General features: G+C 38.3%; 1 protein-coding gene across 1 annotated transcript in view; it reads right to left on the reverse strand.

Moving 5' to 3' along the window:
- Positions 1-10,717, reverse strand: part of OLA1 (Obg-like ATPase 1) — a 99,918-nt gene extending 89,201 nt beyond the window's left edge. The window contains exons 1-3 of the mRNA XM_014954657.1: positions 10,565-10,717; positions 10,239-10,339; positions 8,226-8,369 (exon numbers count right to left, since the gene is read on the reverse strand). Coding sequence (XP_014810143.1) covers positions 8,226-8,369; positions 10,239-10,339 — 245 coding nt within the window. The 5' untranslated portion in view covers positions 10,565-10,717. The remainder of the gene's footprint in view (positions 1-8,225; positions 8,370-10,238; positions 10,340-10,564) is intronic.
- Between the last annotated feature and the right edge of the window lie 9,863 nt (positions 10,718-20,580).

The following is a 20,580-nucleotide window of genomic DNA, read 5'->3' on the forward strand; positions in this document are numbered from 1 at the left end:
CATCAGAAAAGCACCCTACTACTCTTACCCTGATGCCTGTTATGGTAGCTATGGCCCAGACAGAAAAAACTGTAGGTATAGAAATCTACAGATCATTGTGTCTGCTCAGAGCAGTGCTATCCCACTTCCATTTGACTGCAAATAACACAATACATAGTTTAATATTAGTAGATGCGCTGCCTCACTTGAAATGAACTCCTTAATTTAGGAAGAGATGATTCATTAGAGCATGCAACATCCATATTTTGGGAAGTGAGGTGACCTTAAAGCAGAAGGTCTTATCCTGGTTTTGTTTTCAATCTTCCTCTAACACTTCCAAGGAAAAATGATTTCTTTCAAGTAAACTAATTTCACAAGACAAGATCTGAACAAAACCCTTTTCTTTACCAAGGTGAAGTTCAATGTATCACTAAACCTGTCAGGTGTAACAAATTAGGAAAACTTAATGCATGCTTCATGTCATTAATACCTTTTTGATGTGCTTAGAAACAAGCATGAGTAGAACACAATACCCAGAAGGGTGAATTTAAAGAAATATTTTTAAAAACCCCACATTACAACATAGCATGAGTTACTTAGATTCAGGTATGCAATATGTTGACATTTAGCTTTAAACTTCACTAGGCCAATGAAAAGAAGGGGAAAACAGATGCTATGTACTGCAAGTTAATGCTGTTGAATGCAATAGAAAACATGAGTATATTTTGAAGCAAGCAAACTTTGAAAAGGCTACTTTTTTGTCCCACTACAGTTTTCTTCAAAAACTACCTTTTTTTTATTTTAACTACCAGTACACAAACTCAAATGGGAACAGCAAATCCTTAAGTTTAACATACTACCAAGAGTAATGTACATTCTGAAGACAGAAACCAGTAACTCTATTAATGCATTAATCCAATAACTCCTTTTGCTTGACAGAGCCGCAGAGCTAATACATACCTCAGAAGAAACAGCAGCAACTTCCCAGTCAGAATTGCTATAATTCCTTGCTTTTTGACACATAACTAAGTCAGCAGCAAGGTAGAAAAATGCCACTCTTTAAAGCACTTCTCCATTGTTATTTTAAACAGTGTTTTGAGAAAGACAAAAAGTGGTGTTCTCCTCCTATGCTCCCATCTCATCATTCTGGTAGGATTAACTTCCTGCCCAGCCATCAGAGGAATTCACACTTTCACTACAAAGATGCTACATTAGAGCAAGACCTTCATATGCAGATGAATCACTCTATCACCAGAATCAACCTGTTTGCTAGACAATGGGAAGAAAACCCAAGCACATTTATTTCACAACTGACAAACAGAGAAAGAGACCTTTGAAGAGGAGTATCCGGGTTTTCCAGGATGTTTTCTCACCTTCACCTTGGGTACCACAAAGCCAACATTCCAAGCAAAATAAAACCATCCCTATTCTTGGCAGACCCCTTCCTAAGCCTACATCAATATTTCATCCTAGAAAGATGAATACAAAGAAAAGCTGAAGAAGGCACCAACTAGTCACACTTGCCTATGCTCTGAAGGACAAAGAGTAAATATTATGAAACTAAACAGAACACACCGCAAAGAATAGGGGAACAGTACCATATATCTCAAGTGGGTTTTAATTCTTTCAAATGTAGAAGACTTAACTGGATTGTTATTTTTTTTTCTCCTCCTCTAAACAGATTAATTTCCATTTCTTAAGATTCGTTAGTCAGCATTAGCATAATGTCACTGAGCCTCAAATGATCATCAGGAACAGGTGGCATCAACTGATCATTTGTACAAATCAGTGCAACACCAATCTACCATAAAGCATGTCACAAGAATTTATATTATGAAACAATTACCAAATCCAGAAGTATCTCCATATTTTAAGCAAAGGTATAATCCTTGAGCCAGGTTTTTTACCTTGCTTAGAAAACAGCAACAGTGGGTTTGTGTTAGCATACTACCTTCACTGTACAAGCTACTGTGCAACAAAGAGCACAAGACTCACTGCACCAAACAAAATACAGTTTGGTAGTCCAGTGGCTAGCGTACTTATTCAGGAATAAGAGATTTACACATCCATAGGGTTATGTGTTTTGCCCGGGAGGACACCTACTTCTCACCAACTTTGTTTCAAACTTCTGTCCAAAACAGTTTTTTAAACAGGTAAGAGAAGTTTTTTTACCTAACCTGTACAGTACAATGCAACCAGTTAATCTTTTTTCTTTTAAAATGCACACACATATGGTACCTGCAATTTGTTGTGCTTTTTTTTTTCCGCAAAATTTGAGGGGAAGAGGCATATATTTACTTCTCAAGGTTCCACAAGTAATTGTTTAGTTGAGAAACCTCACAGGCAGCATACACCTGAAGCTTTGACTTAGTCTTCTCCACCATAACCAAAATGCTGTTTCACTACCTGGATTTTTATTCTTCTAGGTTTCCATAATATCTCTTCTCCAATGAAAACAATACCTCAAAAATTTATCTGCAGCATTTACTATAGTTCACTGAAATCTCACATTCCCAAGGAGACCCTGGAACACCACATGACAGCTTCAACTAAGTTCAAAATGAACAAATTTCCAGTAAGGCTGTTGATAAAACTTGTAACACTCTCATTTTTTATTTATTTATTGAATAGTTTGAGAAATTTCTCTCAACTCAAACTCTACTGACCCTAGGTCCCACACATCAAAAAGGTCAGATTCTTCAGTATTAGGTTAAAACGTCCAGCTTCCCTTTTCTCTTCACTAAAGCCAGATGTGCTACTCATTCCCTGGTTCCAGCACAGGCTCTTCTGCCTTTAAAAACTGTGATTTGAAATGTTAGAAGAGGGAAACTCTTCTTCCTTCCCAAAAATTCACATAACTTAAGTAGGAGTCACCCGTCAAGAGTTCACAAATGACCTGACGTAAAAGTAACAACATAGAAGGGGAACATGTATACTGAGAGAACTTCTTAAAAAGCCACTCAGCTCTCAGTCTTCCTCACGCCTATTTTCAACTCATTTCCAAACAGAAAAGAATAGTTCACAGTCCCTCCCTCTTCCAGGAGACTGTACTCCCTATTACAGCTTCTGCAGTCAATTTTGCAAGCAGTTCTGATCAACATAAGCACAATAACTCACAGGGTAATTAAAGGAAGCTGCTTCTGAAGAATTAGGTACTGCAGAAGAAGCCTGGTCATTTCTATGCAAGAACAATTTCATTAACAGCATTTTTGTCCATGGTACTGACAAACAATACTTGAATCTAATAGCAAATGAACCAGAAGGGAAAAATCTGCTAATTAAATTTCACTTACACAAATTGTAAGAAGATAAAAGGTTCAATGTGGATTAAGGCATATACTTGGTGTCCCATGTATATCAAACGCCTGCATTCTCAAACTATTCAGTAAGTTATTACACCAACAAAACACCATACAGAAAAGATGGCTCAAGTCACCACAACTTACGGCCTTTCATTCACTGCTGGCAAATTAATCATTTGCAGTGCTAGAACAAGCATCACAGCCGAGCTGATTTACACAGGCTCAGAACTAACTGAAAAGCAGGCAAACTCAGGAACACCAAAGGAAGAAGCACATTAACAACAGGATAGACTTGCAATTTTCATTTGTTTTCTGTAAAAAACAAGATTGCCTTACAGATGCTGATATGTCAGAGTCACATCCAGCTAAGTTATTTACGTTTCTCTCTGGAATTACAGGTGGATAGAGCTAGAGCTGAAGGGGGGTAGTTGCACTTTATATATTATCCTTTTGTGAGATTACCAGGATTGCTTTAAAATTCAAGTTTGAAAAGGACACCCAAGATAGATTATAAACAGTCTAAGTTAATTAGAAATGGCTGTGGTTGCAATAAGCATTGTGTTTTGTGAACACGTATGTGCAAGGCAACACTCTCACAGGTGCAAACAAACAAGGAATCAAATGAATACTGATAACTTGAGAAAGGATGAAACAAACTATTTATATTTTACTCATTCCTGCTTATATACTCATTTGATTTTAACCAGAGGAGGAAGCAGAAACAGAGACTTTAAAATCACTTTTTTTAGTAATCAACCTGTGTGAAAACATTAATATCAGCCAATACAATCCTTCAGTTTTAACTAGTTACAGTTAAAACATAGCTCAGGCTTACACTGCTTCTACCCAAGTACTTCTTTTGGTTAATCACATAGCCTAAAGTAAAGGAGAAAAATGAAAATAATTGCAGTGAGATTATTTGGGGCACCAAAAAAAAAAAAAAAAAAAAAAGAAACTGTGGTTGCAATAAGCATTGTGTTTTGTGAACACGTATGTGCAAGGCAACACTCTCACAGGTGCAAACAAACAAGGAATCAAATGAATACTGATAACTTGAGAAAGGATGAAACAAACTATTTATATTTTACTCATTCCTGCTTATATACTCATTTGATTTTAACCAGAGGAGGAAGCAGAAACAGAGACTTTAAAATCACTTTTTTTAGTAATCAACCTGTGTGAAAACATTAATATCAGCCAATACAATCCTTCAGTTTTAACTAGTTACAGTTAAAACATAGCTCAGGCTTACACTGCTTCTACCCAAGTACTTCTTTTGGTTAATCACATAGCCTAAAGTAAAGGAGAAAAATGAAAATAATTGCAGTGAGATTATTTGGGGCACCAAAAAAAAAAAAAAAAAAGATGAAATAGCAGTTTCCTCCACCCCCTTACTCAAAATCATTTTGAGGCTTGAATCAAATGTCACAACTGAGACACATCTCCCAGTCAGGCAAAGTACACCACAGCTGTGGTAGTATGCAGAATCCTACGGACTAAGCCTGGTGAATATGTGTATATATATATACACACTCAGAAGTTTTCAACATATTTGTGATTTATAACACAAATCACTTGTCCAAATGCCATCAGTTTGACATACTTGCGCTAAAAAATATTTTTAGGCTTAAGGCAATAAAGATGCATCTTAATGAAATTTAGAACAAAAAAAAAATGCATGAGAATAGCTTTATTAAAGCTTTTATTAAGTTACTAAAATGTCTTTAGACATGCTACACAGAGTTCTTTTCTTGTGTCAGAAACCCATCACTTCTAAATACAAAATGTCTGGTTAAAACATTAACTGCAGTTAACAGGTCAACTGTTTCTGGCTTCCAAGTCCCAATTTTCAAGGCAGGAGCTACCTGCTGAGATGAAGAACATCTCTTTTCCATTTTAGAATTTGCAGTCCTCATCCTCTGCTCCTTGTTTAAGATTGACAGATGCGGGGGGCGGGTGGGGGGAAATTATACTTTTCTGCTTTAGTCCCGCTGAAGTGAATCAGTCCAAAGAAAATATTCTCTTTCCAATAACTAAACTGGAACTAACTCAATCATTAAGTCAGTCAAACCTTGCCTGAAAATACCCATGTTGGGGGAACAGTGGTAGGAGGACAACAAAATGAAAAGCCAAGGTCTTTCCTTCTGAAAAAGCTACATGTTAGAACAATGTAACAAATACGAGTTTTCACTGAGTATTGTATAAAATTTAAAACAACAAGTAGTTTAAATACATAAGTTAGTAACAGAATATAAACTAAGACCTTAAAATAACAAGCATTCAGAATTATTTTTAATATATTAAGGACTCTTCTTTTTTAATATCTACAATTTCATTCACACCAGAAAGCGAGCAATAGGTAACATTAGAGCTCAAGGAAATTTGTTCATCTACTTCATTTGGCAGCAACACAGCAGTTTTTACTGGAAGTTCTTGGAGCCCACCTTCTGTGTACAGTGTGTATCACTTATTTATTGTAAACAGTCATATACATCATCCACTGCTGCAGAAAGAAAAAAGGCACAGGTTATAAGTTCTGGCAGCGTACCTTAATCTATTAAGTACAGATTTACCTTTATGTAATAGTCTCTAAATTGTTGCCTACATGATTTCATTTACAAACATTTACATTTCCAATTAAGTAACACCAGTCAGCTTTCAGCATGGGCTAGCACGTAACTGCACGACAATCCCATCCAAGCTGATGCTTTCTTCTTTTGGAGATAGGAACGCATCTTCAAGCAACAAATGGTACCTGAAGAGCCCAACACTTCCTCCGAGGGCAGAACAGCCGCAAACTCATACTAGGGATATTCTCTGCAACAGAGTTTGTCTGCAGCAATCTCAGCTCAGCGTGACAGACAGTGACTGCCAGCCCAGCCCAGTCCCACTCTTCCCTTCCCTCGCTCACAGCAGGCATCAAGGCAAGATTACTTTGGCCTGTTATACATTTAGTTAACACAAAGTCCCTTTCTTTTTTTTTTCCCCACCTCCCAACAATGACTGCAGTTATGTGATGACTAAGTGCAACGTATGGGAATTAAAACCTGAATGCTTTAGATTTTAAAAGACAAAATCTTGAGGCTAGACAAGTCTAATTTAAAGAGAACTCACTGTTTAGAAAACATTCTGCATGCATAGATTGATTACATCCACTAATCCAAACAAGTAGAAAATTAACACCGAACATACTACATAAAGATGAAGCAGAAAAATCAAGACTACACAAGAGAAATTAAGGAATTTAAATTACAATTCAGTTGTGTATCTTCATGACCATCGCCTTCTTTTCCAGAGAGAGTCTCAGACAGACAAGCACAAACAGCCCAAAAAGACTTACCTCAGTCTAATGTGCTACTCAATTATCACTAATTATCAGTTTTATTACTGTTATAGTAAAATATTAAAATCATATAAGCAGCACATCTGAACTCAGAAGCTATAACTATCCACTAATCCCCACATCCATTGATTTGAAGTAACAAATACTCCCTCAAAAGACCATTCAAATGAAAGCTGATATACTATTTATACCCAATTCGGCATATTTACTAAATACAGATTCAGTAAATATTAATTAAAATAGTATATATAAGGGTGATTTTTTTTTCCAGAGAGAGAGTGTCTGCGAGTCAGAGAACATGCATACAGATATTTACAATCTTGTAATTCCTTGTAAGGATAGATGACCAAAGGCAGGATGATAATCTCTTTGCCACTTCAATGATTAGAAGCAGCCAGTCATAGCTAAGTGAGAAGAGATTACTCATGTGGCCAAAGCAGCAATAACACTACAATTTAGAACAAATTTGTCAACAGAACTTAAAAACCACACCATTATCTCTGCACAATCTACAGCCAGAAAGTTTTGTCTAAAATTCAGCAGTGTTCTTTTATGATCCGTACAGCAGCAAGTTTTTCCTTGAGCAGGAAAAACAAGATAACATGTTATAACAAACCACCCAAACAAACCACTCCATATTAACGCATTTTTCAGTATTTAAAAAGTACACAGGAATTACAGACAGAAGGAACCTGTTCGGACCTGAAAATTAAGTTAACAAATGGATTTTTGATCAGTGACTAATCCATCTTTTTTAATTGTGGGTGTGATCTGGCTCCAAAATTGAGGCTCAAGTGTTGAAAAAAGCACAGGCATGTATGCTAATTTGCCCTATGATTTATGTACACTTGCTTTATTCAAGATGCCTCTGCAAGTAACTGCAAACTGAAATTAACAGGTGTCTTTTTAAGTTTCTGTTTTCTGAAAGCACCTTAAATTTTGCTGTTCAAGCAATAATCCAGTTCCCACAATGAATATATACACCAGATCACAGAAACAGTCAATAGCAAAAAGCATTGATGTGACAAAATTAATACACTCCTAGAACAAGAAAACAATTAAAAGAGACACATTGTAGGAATATCCCTGAATATACCAAGTAACAAGTAGCAGAGCCTATAAAAAGGAGAGAGTGTGTCAGGGAAAAAAAGGCTGCCCATAAAGCTTATTGTCAAAAGACTGAGGACACAGGTATGCTAACATATATTTGTTTGGCTACCTACAGCACATATAACATTCTGAATGATACAAAATACAAGGTGGAAACTTTACAAATGAGCAACCTCACGACACATTAGCTATGTTCACTACTGTTCATTTTCCAAATCTCTTCAGAAGATTCTCCAAATCACCTGGGAGCCGCTACCTTCAAAGACAGGAACACCAAGCACCAAATGACCAGCAGATCCTAGATTTTTTCATTCTCACACACAAAGGTCACATTGGAGGAAAAAAGAAAGGTATAATCCAGGTAGATGTAAAACAGATGTCAGTAAAAACTTAGAGACATTATAGTTGCATTAAACTTCTGTGAAAACTTTGGGTTCACTAGTACTATTTCAGCTGCTTAACTGAGGAAAAATATTAAGAATTGGAGTTACCTTGGAGGTTTGTGATACTGGCATAGGAAGTCAAATCTGTCATCTGGCACAGGTACTCGACTCTCATTTGGGTCAATAGTACAGAATGGAAAGTTTTCTGCTGCCGCTTGACTCTTTGTTAACACATTGAAAAACGTTGATTTCCTAGAAACAAAATACACGTTATTAAAGAAGCTCAAACTAGAAGCATTTAAAAGGGCTGGATAGAAACACATCTTATTCCAATGCAAATACTGAACTTTCCCTCTACTTCAACAACAGTGACCGTTGCCCTGATTCTATTACATGACACTTTCAAATACACAAAAGGAGTGTGCCATTGAAACCCAATGATGTTTACCTCTCTTCCCTGCCCTTGAAAATTCCCGTAGGTGACTATATCACACACTTCAGTTAGCAGAGAAACCTTAAGTTAAAAGCAAACCACAGCTCTACTGGGCATTACTCTTTTTCCTCAAGGAAAAAGTGAGAAAGAAATAAGGATGCTTGAAGCTCATTCTGAGTGAACTAGTTTTGCCAGGAGTCACTCACCAGCTCTTTCCACAACTGTATTGTCTTCTATTTGTAATTGTTGCATTAACACAATTTTACTATCTAAGCAATAAAAGTCAACAATTACAAGAGCAGCACAGAAAGCAAACTACATAGCTAATCAAGCACAAGTAACAAAGTAATCTTTTGTGCATATGAAGATACAGTTCTATATTACCAAACATTTTTTATCTTTACTAAATACCAATCGAAAAAACCTGCAAGCGGTATCAGGGAAAAAAGAACACTTTTATCTAAATCAAGTAGCAGATTATTTTGTTAGTTGGCACTTATTAACCATAAGAGTCCAATTCTTGACTTATTGCTAAGAGAAAGCTCTTAATTCTCATTAATCTTCTACCATAAATATTCTGGGGGAGGTTTTGTTTGTTTGTTTGGCTTTTGTGGCTTTTTTTTAAGTTTCACATAACTTCTCAGCCACTGGAGAAAAAAAAGTATCTGGAAGCTCGCCTGCATACAGCCAACATGCTCAAAAGTCAGTCGCAGTTTTCTTTGAAATTTACGTCATAACATAACTGCTAATACTATTTTTCTCCATTGACATGTTACACAATGTTACTGCTAATTATTTCCTTTCTGATGTGCAACTTACCTATACCCTGAAAAATAAATGATAATGAAAAGAGAAGAAAGCAGTGCTTATGGCTCCGAGACATACTCAATTACTTTTCCTCTAATTTTTCTAAAGATTTAAAGTTTGAGAATACTGAGGACTTTAGTAAATTTTAGTAAATATGACACACAAAACCAATAGTTTCACACAGATACTCTCCAGGTAATTCATCACCCTTTTTTAAGTGCCTTAAGTATAGCTCCTTTGAGGAGCCATAACAACCAGAGACCAGAAGACAACAACGATTCATCCTCCATCATCTCTCCCAAACTGGAATTTACTTTTTTTATTTACAATTTTTTCATTAAAAACCCTGAAGAAGTTTGACAAAAGGAAGTCCTCTTCACTACAAATGACATTTCTGGTACCATTAACCCCTTCCTGTGCACATCACCCTCTCCAAAAAAAAATAAAATATAAAAGGAATCTGGATGCACATGCATGCGTGTGTGTGTATTTGCACAAAAACGCACATTACATATACACAACACTAAAAGTAAGAAAATGTAAAATATGTTGTATTTCATAAAAAAAAAGACTTAGCAACTCCTGAGTCTTAATACTTCATTATTATCTTGTCTTGTACATACCAGCCTCATGCTACGTAAGAGTTTTACATCGCTCCACCTATAAGTAATCCAAGCTAAAGACGTAAATCTATCACTAACCAAAAAGACTCAAGATTGGACGCCCCAGCTCGCACACACATCTTACAGGCACCTGTCTTCACCGGGAAACGGCGTCAGGTCACTCGACGTGGAACTGAAGCAAACTCGGGGAGCAGGAGAAGCCCGGCCTGCTGCCCGGTCCCGGCCTGCCACCGGCCCCGCACTCCCCTGGCCACCTACCCGACGTTTGGCAGCCCGACGATCCCGATCTTCAGGGACGTCCCAAACCTTCCGATGATCGGGTGCGACTTAACCCCGTCTCCTCCCTTTTTCGGGGGCATCTGGAAAGACACAGAGCGGGGCACGCTGAAGGCCCCGCCACAACCCCCGGGCCCCCCTCCCCGGCAGAGCGCGGCGGCCTCCGCCTCCAACGGGCCGAGGAGAAACACCCTCCCCGCACTGCCAGCCGGAGGTGGCTCCCGGGCTCCGGCAGTCCCCCAGTCCGGTTTCCCCCCTCGCTGCAGCGCAGCGGAGGGGCGGGCGGGGAGGAGAGAGGCCGGACTCACCTCAGCTGGCGGCACGGGCCCCCTGGCCTGAGAGGAAGAGGCGCGAGCGAGCCCTCGCACGCGGACACGCCGGCGGAAGAGGCGGAGCCCAGGCCGCTCATTGGCCGGCAGGGCCGCCAGGGCAAAGGTCGGCCCTGGGGAGGGCGGCGGCGGCGGTTCAGCGGCCTCCTCTCACCATCGCCGCCCGCCCTGCAGGGGGGAATCATAATTTGGGTTGGTGTGGAAGTGACATTGAAGATCTTCGAGTTCCAGCCCCTCTGCCATAGGCGGGGACACCTCCCACTAGAGCAGGTCGCTCAGAGCCCCATCCAGCCTGGCCTCGAACAATCCCAGGGATGGGGCATCCACAACTTCTCTGGGCAACCTGTTCCAGTGTCTCACCCCCAGAACAGAAAAGAATTTCTTCCTAATAGCTAACCTGAATCTCCCCTCAGTTTAAAACATATCTCTTGTCCTATCTCTGCACTCCCTGATAAAGAGTCCCTCCCCATCTTTTCTGTAGGCCCCCTTTAGGTACAGGAAGGCTGCTATAAGGTCTCCCTGGAGCCTTCTCTTCCCTAGGCTGAAGAAGCCCAACTCTCTCAGCCTGTCTCTACAGGAGAGGTGCTCCAGTCCTCTCAGCATCTTCACGGCCTTCCTCTGAACCTTCTCCGTCAGGTCTATGTCTTTCCTGTGCTGAGGGCTCCACAGCTGGACAAAGTACTCCAAGTGTGGTCTCACCAGACCAGAGGGGCAGCATCACCTCCTTTGAACTGTTGGCCAGGCTGCTTTTGATGCAGCCCAGGATACAGTTGGCTGCCTGGGCTGCAAGTGCATATTGCCAGCTCATGTCCATCTTTTCATCCTCCAGTACCCACAAAGTCCTCCTCAGCAGGCCTGCTCTCAATCCATTTTCCATCCAACCCTGTTACTGAGGGTTGCCCTGACCCAGGTGCAGGACCCTGGACTTGGCCTTGTCAAACCTCATGATGTTCACATGGGCCCACTTCTCAAGCTTGTCCAGGTCCCTCTGGATGGCATCCCATCTCTGAGGTGTGTCAACTGCATCACTCAGCTTGCTGTCATCCACAAACTTGTTGAGGGTGCACTCAATCCCACTATGTCATTGATGAAGATCTCAAACAGTCCTGGTCACTCAGGTGGTCTTGAACCTGATCTTCTCTTACAGTGGGGGTGACTCTGCTGAGAAGTTGCTGAGTATCTCAGCCTTCTCCTCGTCCCTTGTTACTAGTTTGCCAGTCTTGCTGACTATCTGCATCATTCTGTATAGAAAACTGGGATGTGAGGAAAAGTAATTTAATTTCCCAGGCCCAGGTGACTCGGAGCTGGAGGCAAGAGCAGAACCCCAGGGACAGTTGCTGCAGATGAGCAAGAGTCCAATCTCCACTTCCAGAAGAGGAGCAATAAACCCTGCTGTGGTTCTTCTGCCCAGAAGAATCTGCCAAAATGGGCAGGAGGAAGTAAAAGGGGTCTGCAAGAGTTTACAATTGTGTGAAAAATTATCTCCACACAGGGGTTCCATTTAACCTGTAAATAGGAATTTAGCATAATGAGCAATCATTGTTATAATAACCCGCATTTTTGCTGCTTCGGCAATGGCTCTACAAAAGCAATTTTGCTGTTCCTAAGAAGAAGAATGCAGGAATGCAAAGCCTGTTTATTCAGTCTTCAGATGCAAGACGAGATTTGACCCTCGGGTCAGTTCTGGGAAGAAGTGACCGGTTTCAGAAGCCAGTATTTCTAGGAGGTATTAGGTAACACAGCATGTAAATTTTGGGCTACCCTGATAGTCCTCAGACTAAAGATTTTTTTTCCATTTGCTGTTTCAAACAAATAAATACATACTTTTCATCTGTAAACAGAATGAATATAGTTAACCAGCTGTAAGAGTCATTAAGATCACCAATTCCCCTGCGTAACATTTTTTTTGATGTACAAAATGTACAATCAAAATAAGATTTTAAGTTAATACAAGTCAATAATGATTACATCTTGTCTATATTCTGTGTCTAGATCAATTTTTTATTCTGTCATAAATCTGTGGTAACATTATCTTCAGAAACTACCAAGAATGTAAATTTACCTTAGTTGTGTGTACAGTTGCCTTCTGTGAGTCTTTTAAAATATTTTAACTGAAAAATAGTTCCTTTTTCATCTAAGTTCTGTTAAGAGAATTTGCCAAAAATAAATAAATAAGTCTCCAGCAAGAAAACAACAACTCTCTCAACCTAAATTGGCACTGTCAAAATATGTGATGCTATTATTTAGGATATCCTTCTCCATAGGCTCTTTTAGTGAACGTGAGCTCCAAAAGCTTTCTGAGATGATTACAGCTTGCAAGGAAACTGTGAACAAGAACCTGGGCCCTGGTGGAAATAATAACGTAAATGAAAGGGAAAGACCAAGGCACAAAGAGTTATGCTGTTCGCTGCAAGTAGAGATGTGGGCTTAAATTTCCTGGTCTTCTCTTTCCTGACCCCATAATTCTGCACCAGAGTGGGAAGCACTGGAAAGGTGAAATACCCAGCACACACAGAAGAGCACTGAGCATCCATGCGCTTTTTGAATTCAAAGGAGCGTTGATGGTTGGGCACACTAGTAGGTTTTCATTCTTATTTGTCTAGATATTTATAAAGATGGCATATGGTCAAGAGGAGCCCATTGTAAACACATTGGGATTTATTTAGAACAATTCACATGGCAACTTAAATAATAATCTAGCTATCCTTTTCAGAGGAAGATCTGGGAATAAAACAGATATTTCAAGAAGAAAAGATGAAACATGAAGAATTACAGAATTCAGACCAGGACTTTTCAAAAAATTAAAGGCATTTTCTTTAACTCAGGCTCCGCTTCTCTGAGCCACTAAAGACAGGCACCATCAAGTGTTTGCCTGCTAAGAAAATTGAAGGACAGAAAGCAGTAAAAACTGTTCTTATAGCATGTCCTATTTTAAGCCCATAAGATAAAATTCTCAAAACTTGAAAAACACCAGAGTGAAGGAGTCAAGGTGAGAGTATCATCAGATTATATATCATCTCTGTCACAATAAAAGGAATATAATCTTGAACATTAAAAAAAAACCCACACACTTTTTTTCTGTTTTCTGAGAAGGGACATTTTTACTAAGCTTAATTTGGAATTACACATAAGAAAATGGCTGTTACAACTTTTTTTTTTTCCACTGACATGAGATTTGGGCAACAATATTGGTAGGAAAAGAATGCCGTATCTGTTCAGAGCTTTTCTATTAGTATAATGATAATCAGTAATAGTCAAATCCTGCTGGTAAAATGCTTAAATAGTATTTCTACTGTCTTAAAATCTAATACTTCATCGACCAACTAATTCAGATTAAAACATAGTTAGATATTGAATGAAGCTGATGGATTACTACAGCAAACATTCAGAAATATTTAGCCAAATATTCAGAATTCAGAATAAATTCACCAAAAATATTTATAAATAACTGAAGAGCAGCCCCTGCACCCTTCACATCCCTAAATTACAAGCCTCAGTAACAAAAATTAGTTTCCTATTCAGGAATGGAGTAACCACATCTTAGTTTTCCACCCTTCTAAAGTCCAAGACATCCCACTTTATCCATATTTGTCTTGAAAGTCTGGTTATGCAAGACTATTTTACAACAAAAAAAAGGGGATGGATTTGCCTAGCTCTATTAATAAGACCACAAATTTTCTGAAAGGCTACTTTTGGAGAGCTTTTCCTTTTATTAAATTTTCTCACTATTGTTACATTTTGTCAGACAATTTTGTTGTTCATCTTTTTAGTGCAGACACCATAGACCTCAGAAGATAAACTTTTTTACTTTCTTCTTAAAATAAAAATCACAGAATCACAGAATTGTAGGGGTTGGAAGGGACCTTAAGAGATCATCTAGCCCAACACTTGACACCCACCCTTTAGATATTTATAAGCATTGATGAGATCCCCTCTCAGTCTTCTCTTCTCCAGGCTAAACAGACCCAGCTCTCTCAGCCTTTCCTCAAAAAAAAACAAAAAAAATTTTACTCTGCTGAATATTTCACTGTGACCAGAAATTTGGTATTTATCTAGCAGCCAGTTAGCCAGTTTAACATTTTTTTTCCTCACTAGTTTATTAGCACAATACAGGCATAGGCAGTTTACTATATGAAGTAAAGGACTGTGTATATATATATGTATATATACACACACACATATATATATTAAAATAGAGTCTACAATAGGTAGAATTATGATTTTAGCTATCTAGGAAAACAGCTAAACACTGGAAGAGAAAAATAAATTGTTAAGATCTTGACTTCTTATGTTGCTGTACTTCAGTGTGTCTACTTATGGTACAAAAGTCAGTGCTGTGTGTGTAAAAATTTGCAAGTTTGAATATAAATTTTTAATTTATGGTCTTCATACAATATACTGTAATAATGCCTCCCCCCCATTAATCTCTATATCTAATTTACTGTTAGCATGGCCACTTCACAAGACTTTGAAGCATTTGATTCCTTCAGCTAGAAATCATCTCTTGGCAAAGTAACAGTTCATCTTACATGCTTTTGATTTCAAATTGCTTTTAGAGTCATGCTTTGCCTTACTTGGTTGAATGTTTCTATCTAAATATGTCATAATGGTGAAAACCTCATTTTAAACTGGCACACGTAGTTTAAACCATAATAATCTTAACCATATTACTTTCAAAATGTGTTTTATAAGTTTAATGGAAAAAAACATCTAGAGAGCAGTCATCTCAATGTCAACTCTCCAATGCAGAAGTACTGCACAAATACAGCTTATTGTACAGCTGGAACACGTGCAGAAGTCAAACAGCCCTGGAGCAAGTCTACCTGATTAAAAACAATGTTTAAGGCAGAGTAATAAAACAAACACCTTGTGGTTTGTGCCACCAACATACTGTTTGCTTTTTGCTTCCCAGAACATATATTTACTGCAAAGTCACCGTTAACTGCAAAAATAAGTGGTTGTGTAGAACTGAAAGAATAAACACCGAGCCCCTGATCCTTGCTGTGACCAGGCAATGCTCAGTGCAACCCAGGGGGTGAGAAGAACACAGCTGCTTTTGCACACCACTGCTCCCGAATTGCCCGGGTCCATGCCACTTGGAGGGAACTGGATGACTCCCAGTAATAAATACACTTAGCACTAAAAAGAAGCACTGCTCAAGGGCACAGTCCAAACTAAATGGTGTTCATTGAGTTCCATGAAGCTTAAAGGTACTTGTCACCTAGCTGAACTGTGCTTTAATACAATATTTTTAAATGTTGTGTTTGGTAGGGTTCAAGAGGGTTTGGTTTTTTAACTGTGGATCCATCCAGTTCCAGAGAGAATCTAACCTTATACTGTTCTTTAAATCCTTAAATTCATACTGAACTTTGCATTTTATATTTACCCATTTTCATGCTTTTGTATTGCACGAACTATCCTTGCTTCAAGAATGGCAACGGGTTGTTAATGATGTTAGTGCTGCTCCAGATTCAGTCAGGATTGCTCTGGTGGCATAAAACATCTCTCAACCCTTTCTGCAATATCCCAAATTTTGGCAGCCAAGAAGCTTATAATGTGTGACAGTCTGATCTACCATAGAATATTTTATTTCTCAATCATGAGTTTGGATTATGTGACCAACAGGCATAATGCACACTGAGATTCTCATAGTGAGAGGAGTGAAAGACATTTGATCACAGAAAAACACAGAAAAAAGAAGGGAGAGGTAATGTAGTAGGATAAATTTCTTAGGAATTAATGAAATTTTAGTTCAAAAATGAAAGTCTACTTTGAACTTTTAAGTAGCCTAGCACAATGACACCGTAAAAGCAAGTGTTAAAATAAAAACATTTCTATGATTACTACTAATAAAAACAGAATAAAAAAATCTCAAAAAAAAATCGGGACTGATCATGGTGTGGGCAATACTAGGCTTTTTCTAGGCTTCAAAATGCTAGGACCATTCTAACATGACCAGGTTTTTGTTGTTTGGGGTTTTTTTCCCTACAAATGGAACCCTAATACATGAAAGGACTGTTGGAAGAAAACAAATGGTAGTGGTCTAAGAAAAAGGTCTAGATTTAATTTTATTTAGTGCTGGGAATGAAGGCACTGAAGAATGGATTAATCAAGATGCTGATAGTTGAACAACTAAATGTGAGAAAGGAACATGGCTGTAAAATGCTTCCTGTGCCTTAATGGGTATTAATGAACACAGCAGGAGAAACTGTAATCCACAAAAAGGGACACTTCTGTCTCTGAATTTGGACCAGTACACTTCTTAGAGGAAAAAAAAAAAAAAAAAAAAAAGAATGCTGACCAGGAATAAGCCCATGGGAGAACTTATTCTGGAATCTGTTTTCTACAAATCTTTGGGCATGTTCAGCAACCTGGGGCAATACCTGCAGGCATGAAATTTTAAGGAAAATTATGGGGGTTTTCTATAACTTGTTTCTAACCTCTAGGTTTTGTATGGGGTGTGAATTTGAAGTTACAACATAGAAAGCTAAAGTTTTAGTTTAGATTTTTTAACTGTTTGCAGTTAACTGTCCATGCAAGAATCATAGACTTGTTAGCTTTCAAAGACATTTCATGTCTCTCTTCTAGGGCACAAAAATATTTGTGTAATTTTTGTGATAGATTTGATGACTTCATTTTGTTTCACATACTAAACATGGTACAAAAATTTATTGAGGTATCTGGATAATTGAATTAAAAAACGTATTCTCAGAGGAAAAGTCACAAACTCATTTTAGGCCTAGCCTAATGCACATTAAATTATTTTCTAGCCTGATAAGATACTGTCTATTTTGATGAAATTACAGACTGATAAGTTGCCTAATAAGCTGCATAAGTAAAATGAAAACTATACTTTTTATACACTAGAAATGTGTATATATATATTGCAATATATAATTTGCAAAATGGCTGTAATACGAAAACCAAACAAAACTTTGAAGGACATCATGCTGCAATTCTTAATTTAAAGCGTTTATTTTATAGCCTGAAGTGTTCAGATAAAACTGATTTATACTATCCATCTACATTTTTTGAGGCTGGGGGAAAGAGTTACTTGTGTGTCGTGGTTTTTAGGACACCATTTACAAAACGGCAAAGAATTCTCTAGGCTCTGGAAAATCTGCAGCCTTCACTGGGTCAGCACTTGCTGACAGAGGTGATGACCTGCAGTACACTGAAAGGCTGTGACGTGTTCCTCTGGGCTTATTCTCAGAGCACCAAAGCACATCCCACCTGTGCATGTAAAAGGATGATAACAGGGATATGATCTACACCTACCTTCAAGTCAAGATTCCGTGTAAAAACAGATAATATTTCGAGAGTTTACAACAGCAATCATCTAGAAGCTTTACCTCATGAGGGTACTTGATTTAGATGGTCAAGTGGGTGTATACCTCAGTCCAGTTCCAAAATACGGTGTTGACACCACACCCCTAGAGAAAGTGAGATGGAAGTTTCAGTTCCTCGTTAGGATTACAGTGATACAATGGAGATTTCTTTTCTAGAATGCTTCAGTTTCCATGTAAATACTAACTACAAACTTCTGGTGTTGTATTATTGTGATTATGATAAAAATCCAATTATTACTTCTTAGTAATTCTTAGTTACTATATTACTAAAAAAGGCAATTTAAGCCTTGGATCATATATATATTAATTGTCATTCATTTCAAGGTAGTGTTCTTGTTTATAAGAAAAAGTCACAACACAATGTCTCATTTAAATGTTCAGAAGAGGACCTCTTAGCTACTTTGCAACTTCATAATTCTCCACTTGAAAAATCTTAGCAGCTCAGCAAATCTTCACTCAACAGCAATGTTTTCTCCATAATTTACTTACAAAGTTGTTCCTAACTTTCAGTTCCAAACTGTGCAGTACTCTGATCTGTAAATGTGGAATTTGCCACGTTGTAACTTAGGAAGCAACTTATACACACACAGTATTGGTGGTGCCAGCAGAAGCCAAGAGTCCACAGCAATTTCAGAGATACCAACGGTCTTCATCTCTATAGGTCACAGTCACCTTGCAAACATCATCATCTGGCAACAACTGTTAGGATACCAATGCCACTGAATGCAAACCAACGTTTAGCAGTCACCTTCCCATTGTGTCCCATGCCCTGTTTTCCCCAAATGAGAATTACATTCACATCAACGATAGGAAGAGATCACTGTCATGCCCGGCTCATTGGTGGGATGGAGGATGCACATAGCAGGACAGAACAGGGCACACCCCAGAAGTGCTCACTGATCAGCTGACAGCCTGAGAACACCTCTGGAAAGGCAGTGAAATCCTATTACCAAACACTAAGAAATTGCTTATTAGGTGGTAAAGTTCCCCAACACCGTGTTAAAAAATAAAACTTGATCAGAAATCCTGCTGCCTCACAACCCTAGTATTTTTGTGGGTACAACCAAAGTACGACTTAGCAGCATGCATGCTGGCATACAGATTTCAGAACCCAAATAAATTCTGTGCAAGGATTTTCAGCCAGAGTTTAACTATGGGCTGCCACTATATTATGTCTGCTCCCCTGAAGAAACACGAGATTGTGACTTACCACGAATAACTATTCTTCTGCCAAACCTAATCTACATCTTTATATACATTTATGCCAATATTTTATATCCCAGTCTCCCTTTTAAACCAAAACTTTGACTTACAAGTATTTTTATTCCTCTCAATAGCTTTACTTGGATCATGATGTCTTTACTACAATGTAAAAGAAACGTTAGTGCATTTACAGCCAGCACAACGAGAACCATGAAGCGGAGAAGACTGCTGCTGCTAAGCTGTGGGAAGGCACTGAAATAACACCAGTGACCTGCTATGAGAGGAAGGAAAAACACATGGCCACTCTTGTGTCAGATACAAAACCTTTAATAGTTTAATTTGTTACATAAGTGAAACAGATCAATCGATTGTATCTCTGCCACACTGAAATTTTGCCTGTCACGAGGAATTTTCATAAGGAAAAGCATCCTTTACCGAGAAAGGTACTCACTCGCTCTGCTTTCCCACTAAGGGAGGTCTTACAAGGTTTGACATGCCAGTTACAATTTACAGGACTCCTGACAACATCATCTGAGAAATTACACATTTGTGTTGGTCTTTTTTAGAAATCGGATTCTTAAAGTGTGACCCCTTGTTTCTAACCATAGGCTATCTGATGAGAAGTGAATACAGTTGTCAGCTGGTGGGGCAGAAATTTTTAATGTCAAGAATCCAAGAATCTCTGAAAGCTCCACAGCCTGTAGTCGTGGCTGTCTAATGTGAGTGGGTAGCTTAAGTAATTTGGGAAGAAAGGTTTATTTCCTGCCTGCAAAGAGCTCTGACTGCCAACATATATGTATAACATATATTTATTCTTTTTTGATTTCAAGGTGAGCAATAATATTTCCTTGCACATTACATGAACTTCAAGTGGAATGTATTGCTAAGGATTTGAGGTGCCTAGCTCTCTTGGACTGCTTGAAATAAAAAAAAATAATCAAAGACTGGTATCTGAAGATACATAAGATGCCTTTAAGACATATATAGATCATCAGAAAATACTCTTCTCCTCTTACTTTCCTAAATATCTCATCTATAAACCATTGTTTTAAAAATAAATGTATGCATGTGCTGGTAATTAATATTTCTGTAGTTCTTTTTTAAGATTTATGTTGTGACTGTTTATCACATTTCCCATAATAATGCCTCTTGTGACTTCTGCTCATTTTTGTGAAGGTCTCGTGATCCAATCTCCAGTCTATTTAAAAGAAAACGCTTTGTGTGCCATTTCGCACTCATAGCCGTTTGGAGTTCTATTTCAGCTTCATTAATATTGATGCAACTTGTCTCTCCACTCATTCCCAGCAGATTCTTTGAAATTAATCTTCGACATTTGCTGTGATTTGTTTCTGTTTTGTGCTTCATGCCCGAGTCCAGCTCTTTTCTAGTTAATTTTGTTTTCTTTATTTTTATCCACTTGCTATGACTGTTCTACTACTTGTG

The sequence above is a fragment of the Calidris pugnax genome, unplaced genomic scaffold (assembly GCF_001431845.1).
Source record: "Calidris pugnax isolate Ruff unplaced genomic scaffold, ASM143184v1 scaffold103, whole genome shotgun sequence".
Taxonomy (NCBI): domain Eukaryota; kingdom Metazoa; phylum Chordata; class Aves; order Charadriiformes; family Scolopacidae; genus Calidris; species Calidris pugnax.